The 8,484-nt window shown below is 41.0% G+C and overlaps 1 protein-coding gene across 1 annotated transcript; it reads right to left on the reverse strand.

Moving 5' to 3' along the window:
- Window positions 1-3,210: 3,210 nt before the first annotated feature.
- LOC134602086 (olfactory receptor 8H1-like) lies at window positions 3,211-6,664 on the reverse strand. Its single transcript, XM_063446585.1, has 2 exons — window positions 6,638-6,664; window positions 3,211-4,240 (listed from the first exon to the last, which is right to left on the reverse strand). Exons 1-2 carry the CDS (start codon window positions 6,662-6,664, stop codon window positions 3,290-3,292), a joined length of 978 nt encoding a protein of 325 aa, XP_063302655.1. The 3' UTR covers window positions 3,211-3,289.
- Between the last annotated feature and the right edge of the window lie 1,820 nt (window positions 6,665-8,484).

Consider the following 8,484-nt stretch of genomic DNA (forward strand, 5'->3'; position numbering starts at 1 on the left):
CCCGCACACACGACCGATACCCACCTCCTTAGCGATGGGACAGTGCCACACAGCAACTCTCGACACCATACTAGATACCATCCCCCCACAGACAGCGGAACGCGGGGGAGAGGGGTAGCCATACACACAAATATACACCAAAAAAGAAAAAGCACGGCACCCACAAAGAGAGCCACGTAACGGACCAGCCACACACAGCCCAGCTACGGACCTTGCCACGACCCAAAATACAATGAGACGAGACACTGACCAACGCCCAAACGACCACACAATACACCGTGACACACAAAGGCACAAACCCCCACACACGGCCAGCATAACCCACACCGTTTATCGATCCAGACGAGACAGACACCCTGGACGGATGCATACCACCCACCAGGGACTCTCGAAAGGGATAGAACCTAATGTATTACACAACTTCAGAAGGAGACCTCGTGGCCGCATACCCTCCAAACAGAGGACCCCAAACACCGTGAACACACACTTCAACACATAAGAGCCGACCACAGTACAAGCAGACATAGGCCAAGGCCACAAACAACCAAACCGATTCGCAGATAGCACACACAATGATACAAAACTGAGAAGTATTGCTATAAGTTAGCCTCGACGTAGGCGTAATGTTAGTTACCTTTGTTATATAAGCAGAGCCTCTACATAGGCGTTTTTCTCTTGATGATATTTTGCCATAACAAGCAGAGCCTCTGCGTAGGCGCATTTCCAAGTTCTTGGGATATACGAGCAGAGCCTCTGCGTAGGCGGTTTCCTTCTGATTATATTTTGCCATACCAAACAGAGCCTCTGCGTAGGCACATCCCCAAGTACCTGAGATATACGAGCAGAGCCTCTGCGTAGGCAATGATGCCACGAAAGTATACATATATGCTTTGTGAATGTTTAACATAAGAGAACGTAATAAAAACAATTTAACACATATATGTATTTATAACATCATTTGTATATGTATTTACAATATCATGTATATTAATATCAAAATATGGTTAGAACAAATGAAAACAAATATATAATTTTTTTTACATTTATTTTTATTTTTTCATTTTTTTCATTTTATTTTTTTCATTTTTTAAATTTATTTATTGATTATTTTTATTTTATATATATATATATACAAATAATTAATGTCCTTCTAAGTGTATTTTTATATTAATATATATATATATATATATATATATATATATATATATATATATATAGTAATATTAAAATACACTTTTATTAATGATGTATGTATGTGTATGTGTATATTTTATTTAATTCAAAAACTGTTTTATAACCTTTTTTTTACTTTACAGGCATGAGGGGGACTGCCTGATAGTTCAAGCTGCCCACCTGCAGGCACTGCATAAGCCAGCTATTCCGGCCATGTGATCGCGAGGACTCCGCAATCACATGGCCGGGGGGGGGGGGAGGTGAGGGGGCAAATCGGGCAGAGGGGGTCTGCCTGAGCTCCCAGGCAGACCCCATGATCGCAACCGCCGGTAAGTATGAAGGACGGCAGGGACGATCTATGCCGTCAGTATGCGTTTAGGACCACCCAAAAAGGACGGCATAGAATGCCCGCCATCCTTAGGGGGTTAAAGGAGAGGGATAATATTTTCAAGTTATAAATAAGTTAGAGGAACTCACAATCTTTTTATACACATACAACCTGTCCCCTTTACAGATGTACTGAATCTTCTATTTAACATGTTTATAAATGTTCTTGAGTTAGGCATTGCAAGTCATGTTTTAATGTTTGCAGATTTCACAAACTCTGTAAAATAATACAATGTTAGCAGAATATTACTTTGCTGTGAAGGGATTTGATTTTTAAGACGAAAATATAATCTTGCCTCTCTATAAATCAATGGCAAGGCCACATCTTAAATATGCTGTGCAATTTTGGGCACCTGTTCTTTAGATGTATATTGAAAACGTGCAGAGCCGAGCTACAAAATTGATAAAAGAAAAGGAACATTTTAGCTATCAGAAAGGTTAACAAATGTAAATCTGTTTAGTTTAGAAAAACAGCATCTCAGAGGTGATATGATAACATTACACGAATATATTCAGGGCTAATACAAACCATTGTCTAGAAATCTATTCACAAACTGGATTTTACGTAGGACACAATGTCACATATTTACACTGGAAGAAAGGAGATTTAGTCCAAGGAAGAGTTTTTCACAGTAAGAACAATAAGGATGTTGAATTCTCTGCCTGAAGAAGTGGTTTTATCAGAGTCTGTACAGAGGTTTAAACAGCAACTAGATAAATACTTGCAAAAACAGAATATTCAGGGATATTTTTAATTTGTGGGGTAACAGCTCAAAGGAAAGATTTGGCTGCCATTCTGGGATCAAGAAGGATTTTTTTTCCCAATTTGTTGCAGCCTACAGCAATAATATCAATAAAACCAATAAAATCACTAATGAGGTTGAAATCTTTAGCCATGGCTGAATGTTCACTATTTCACAATGCATGCTTGGAGCATTGCTTCCCAATATCAGTGTACTAATAAGCGTTTTAACTACGTCAGCTCCCATAAAACCCCAATAAATTCTGCGTTGAAACTGTTTTTGGGCGGGAGCAATAACTATAGTATTCCGCAGCCTAAACATAGAAAACAGAAACAAGACAAACAAAAAAAGTTAGCTGCACACTAACCTAAATCTCTTTTTACATTTAAATAACAGAGATTGTTAGCAATGCCTTTATGTGAGATCTACGCTAACAATTCCCCTTGCCACTTCCAGGTAAAAGGCAATATAATTGAGACAAAATAAGGAATTCCTTTAAACCCATACAAATGAATTAACCTTTAACCCCTTAATGACACAACTTCTGGAATAAAAGGGAATCATGACGGAATATATCCGTCGTCTGTCCTTAAGGGGTTAATAGGGCACAAATGGAGTGGTGGTGTGTTTAAGAAGTATTAGGACGGCTATAATCTGGATCTCTAGCACAGTGCCCAAATTATGGCATATTTCATTAATTTAAAGTGTTTCATGTAGCTTTGAAAAATGTAAAATATGTCATTTCAGTGAGGCACATCAACATTTGGTGGAGCCATTCACGTTTATCTGTGAGCCCACCTCATACATTTTCAACCATTTGTTTTTATTTGAGAACAACAAGGTTTGACAATAAAATAGCAAGTACAATACAAGGATGAGATAACAGAGTGAAGCAAACTACTACAATTACAGTTGTGCTATAACAAGTCTTTTTAACATAAATTTAGACTACAATAAAGATGGTCACCTCTTCCATTTTGACATCTCTACAGTTTGTTTTTCATTGTTCTCGTTCTCTTTAAGATAAACTTTATTAATGCTCCTCTAATCTGTTCATTCCTCAGTCCATACGAAATAGGATTCAGCAAAGGAGTTACTATGGTAAAAAGCACAGAAACTAGATTTTGCAACCCCAAATATTCTTTGTTAGATGGGACGAGGTAATTAATTATCAGTGTCCCGTAATATAGACATACAACGGTCAGGTGAGAGCTGCAGGTGGAGAAGGCTTTTCGTCTCCCGGTGGTGGTGGAAATCCTTAAGATGGCAATAGTAATGTTTATGTAAGTTATAGTAATAAAAATGAATGGAAGAAATAAAAATGGCAAAGACATAACCATGAGTACTATGTGATTTATCGATGTGTCAGAACAAGAAAGATTAAGAAGTGGAACCAGATCGCAGAAAAAATGATGAATGATGTTTGAATCACAAAATGATAACTGGTTTAACAATATAATATGTGGTGAAGCCAAAAGTATCCCAAATATCCACGGTGGGATCACAAGATAAACACAAAGCTTCATATCCATAATGGAGGAATAACGCAATGGGTTACAAATGGCCAAGTATCGATCGTAGGACATTACCGCCAGGAGCAAGCACTCAGACATACCTGACAAGCAGAAGAAGTAAAACTGGGCAAAGCACCCATAAAATTGGATGGTACTTCCTTCTCTTCCGATGACGTGGAGCAATTCAGGTACGATAGTGGTTGTGAGGATGAGATCACTGAAAGACAAATGACTGAGGAAGAAGTACATAGGGAAGCGAATATACCTGGAAGACGCCACCAATAAAATAATCATGACATTTGCAGTAACTGTTAAAATGTAAATCATCAGAAATAGTATAAAGAGTACAGTTTTAAAATGTTGGACATTTTCAAACCCAACTATCCAGAATTCCACAACGTTTGTTTGGTTCTTTAGATTATACTATTGAAAAAAGAAAAAAAAAGAAAAAGAAATTCAGAAAAATACAAAATCAGAAAGAAAAAGCTATTTGTTTGTTTTTCAGAAAAAAACACTGTTCTGTGTCTATATACCTGTGGATGCTAGTTTGTCTCTGCATTGTCTGTATATATATATATATATACACATGCGTGACATTCCAGTATGGTGTCTAGGTGTCATTAAATCATCTGTGTACCCCAACATCTAGATGATTGGAGTAATGCTTTAATTGAGGTGCTTTGTATGCAAAGCCGTGTGAAAAATATGAAAACGTGAAAATTCACATTAATTTACGGAATAAAAAAATGATTCTGATGTCTCCTTTTATTTTTTTTGTTGTTATTTTTTTTTGCAAATTCCTTATTGAAGGAGTTATAGAACCAATCATACAGAACATTATTGTACCATTTGATTGGGTAATAGTAACAACCCCTGGATGTTGAGCTAAGGTAACATGCCCAGGACGTACATGAAAACCAAACCAAATCGGAATGTACCTTTCCTGGTTAAATACTTTGTTATTATTATTATTATATTGCACAAATGCATGTTTTAAAATGCAGTGTTTGCTGTAAGAAATAGCCGAATAAATATGATGTCATAATCAAACATTATTTCTGGAATTTCATTTAATTGACCCTGACCCATATTGCTGTATTTAATCAGATTGTTCCTTTCTCAAGCAATGGCCTTGGTTTAAGATTTTCGAACAAGCTTGTCAAATGATCACAATCTTTAAAAAAAGAAAACACATTTTCAAATGATATATCTATCTACAGAAGAAGTCAATAAAGTCTGTGGGGATATTTTTGTCGTTAAGTTATTTGAAACGTTTTACTAATAGATTTTGATAATCTGAAAAGCTTATCCAAAAATAGCAAATCAAGACCAAAAATAATAGCCAGTTGTTCACACTAATTGGCAATTTGTGTGAGGATTTATTTTATCAGAATAACAGTGGTTACAGGGTTGTTCACTAAAGTTAAAAATTTAAGGGGATTTCAAAGGGAATTTCAAAATATCTGAACTGGAAAAATTCCCTCAGTCAGTGAATATTTTCCATTCATTCTACTCTGGCCTTAAATTTTTAATTCACTTTTAATTTCCCTTGAATTCTCGGTTTAGTAAATAGCCATGTATATATCACCCACAAACAAGTATTCAAATTATACACGGCATTATATGTAGCATAAGCCATGAAAAGCCTTTTCAGTTGTAAAATTAGTCTAGTAACTCACTCTTTTATCGCAGAATTATTTTACAACATCAAAACATCAGCAGAACACCATAGTAAAGTGTCACGACTAGTAATGTGGTCCAGCACGCAGAAACTATGTAAACATATACATAAGTAAGAAAAGGAAAATAATAGGATAGAGCGTAAACCGGACCTTAGAATGGCCGGACTAATACGCTAGAGACAGAGAATGGTCAAAGGGAAAGTCGAGGTCAAGGAAGCCAGAAAATACTCAATACCGATTAAACAAGCCAAGTCAGGGAAACCAGAGATCAGAATAACCAGGGAAACGCCAAGGATCAGGATACCAGGAAATCAGAAACACGAGAATAGCACTTTCAGGAAACCAGGAAACTGAAACCACGACATGGCAAAGTAATGGGGAAAGCTAGGGGTTTAAATACCCCTCTCTAGGCTATGATTGGTCAGAGGGCGACCTCTGACCCCAAAACGTGCGTGTGCGTTGACGTCGTGACGTCACGCACACGTTGGTATAATTCTCGGGGGCGGGGCTAGCAATAGACGCGACCACGCGGTCGGCGCCATCTTGGATCTGGGCGCGATGCCCGGAAGAACTACGTGCGCGGTTCCCGGCTCGCCGACGAGCAGGTAAGCTCGTGTAGTCGGAGCGGTCGTGCCGGTCGGGCACGACCGTGAGGCTCGGCGGGCCGGTGACCGCAACATAAAGCTTGTTTCAGTGTGTGAGCGGACTCAGCTGCAATGGGAAAGGTACAGCGGACCGTATCTCAACTCACTACTTAGTAACTAAGAACAGAACTCGATTATGTGAATGTTTTCATATTTTCCATTGGCTGAATGTTTTCATGTATTTTATAACAATATTAATATTTACACTCATAATAATGTGATTAGGATTCCTTCGTGAATTACGAAGGAGCCATTTTATTGAAATGTTCTGACAGAGTGTTGATTCACTAAAGAGTAAAATGCCAGAAATGTTATTAAAATGTTTAGCCCAAGGGGGGCGTGGCCGGGACACTGAAGGGAGCAGACGCATGCCGGACAAGCTCCCGCTACATGTACAGCAAACGCAAGCTAAACGGCGATTTCTCACCCTCACACCACTGAGGACCGGCCCCAATAACACTCAAGATCGGTAAGAAGGTGAAAAAACTCAGAACCCTTGCGGGGGAAGCCTCCAGAAGCATCTGCGACCTGCTGCAGCAACCTCGGGCTAGACCCAAAATGGCGTCGCCTGCGGACTCAACCTGTCCCTCCTCCGACGATGAAATCCTCGATGCCCCTGATGACATCCCGAGATCGGAGGGCCCAAAAGTATCCTCATTGCAAGGTGACCCTCAAGCCCCAGCTACCAAGGGCGATATTCAAGCCCTGATGAACAACATAAGGGCCTTTTTTAAACGCAGACCTAGACATCATCAGGGAGGACATCTCTATGGTCACGGCCAGAGTGCGAGGTGCAGAGGAGTCCAACGCCAAACAGGCGAAGTAGAGCAGATCCTGCAACTTCAGACCACACAACATTCCATCCAACTTCAACTGGAGGCGATGGAAGATGCGAGAAGGCGCACAAACCTCAAGATTAGAGGCATTGCAGAATCGGTAGACAACCAAGAACTGCCGCATTTCATACGCCGCCTATTCGCAGCCCTATTGCAACAAAGAATAGCCAAAAACATACAACTTGTTGGCTGCTACAGACTAGCCACCTCAGCTAGAGCCCCGGCAGGGGCACCTCGAGACGTGATGGTACGTTTCCTTATGCTCCGAGACAAGTTGGCGGTACAACAAGAGATCAGAAACAAAACACCTTACCTCTTCGAAGAGATGCAGCTCCCTTTCCTGCAGGACCTATGCCGCTCCACCCTTACCTGGAGAAGATCCCTCCAACGGGTCACGCAAGCACTGAGAACTGGTATCGCCTACAAGTGGGGGCCCTTACGAACCCTGATAGCCACGAAAGACGGCCGCAACTACACTATCTCCACGGCGGACGAAACTACATCTTTCCTGCAAAAGCTAGGCATCGCACGGCCTGAGACGACCACCTTGGGACACACAGACACTTGGGACGTTTTCACGATAGTCCCGTTTACACCCCGAGCTGGGACTGACACAGGCTGAAGCCGCAGGGAACACTTGATGGCGAGAAAATTGCAGACCGAACACCGCATAGTAATACCCTCTGGTTACCCATATATATTTAGTTAAAGTTAGACGTTGTACCCTTCAGTTTGCTCGTTTGCTCCCGACAACACCACGCCGGTATTTATAACATCTTAACCGGTACCCACCCCCCCCCCCGCGCGCTCAGGGGTCACTGAGCGGCACCTCACAATACATATAGTAAATGTCGCACGCTGCTTATTGACAGCCATTAATGCTCCTGACTTATATGTCAACATACGTACTCCTTCAAGGTATATAATATCAAACATTAGCAGCATATGTACTCCTTATATGTTTCACTAGTCCTGTAGCACCAGCAAAAGTACTCCTCATTCATTTTTTTTTTTAAAGTCGCCCATTGTCGACATACTCAACTCTTAAATATTCTCAAACTAGACGTGATAACCACCCATGCCCCTACAACCATATATATTATCAACATGCGTTCTTAATACTCTTTTTCCATGTTCATATAGGCATGCAATAACAGCACAGATATTCCTTAAAGGGAAACTCCAGTGCCAGAAAAACGATCCGTTTTTCTGGCACTGGAGGGTCCCTCTCCCTCCCACCCACCAATCCCCGGTTACTGAAGGGGTGAAAACCCCTTCAGTCACTTACCAGGGGCAGCGACAGGTCCCACGTCGCTGCTTCCTCCTCCCCCGCCGCTCCTCCTTCTGGTTACGTCGGCCGGTGGGCGAGACTGATCTCGCCCGCCGGCCGAGGAGACCTAATGCGCATGCGCGGCAATGCCGCGCATGCGCATTAGCGCACCCCATAGGAAAGCATTGAAAATTAATTTCAATGCTTCCCTATGGGGAATAGAGCGACGCTGGAG

The sequence above is a fragment of the Pelobates fuscus genome, chromosome 3 (assembly GCF_036172605.1).
Source record: "Pelobates fuscus isolate aPelFus1 chromosome 3, aPelFus1.pri, whole genome shotgun sequence".
NCBI lineage: Eukaryota > Metazoa > Chordata > Amphibia > Anura > Pelobatidae > Pelobates > Pelobates fuscus.

Bases quoted from the DNA above. Each gene is read 5' to 3' on its own strand.
- LOC134602086 (XM_063446585.1), bottom strand. From the start codon at position 6,664: ATGCTTCTGGAGGCTTCCCCCGCAAGG. The intron at 4,241-6,637 runs GTTCTGAGTTTT...TTTTTTCAATAG, and splicing joins TGGAGGCTTCCCCCGCAAGG to TATAATCTAAAGAACCAAAC.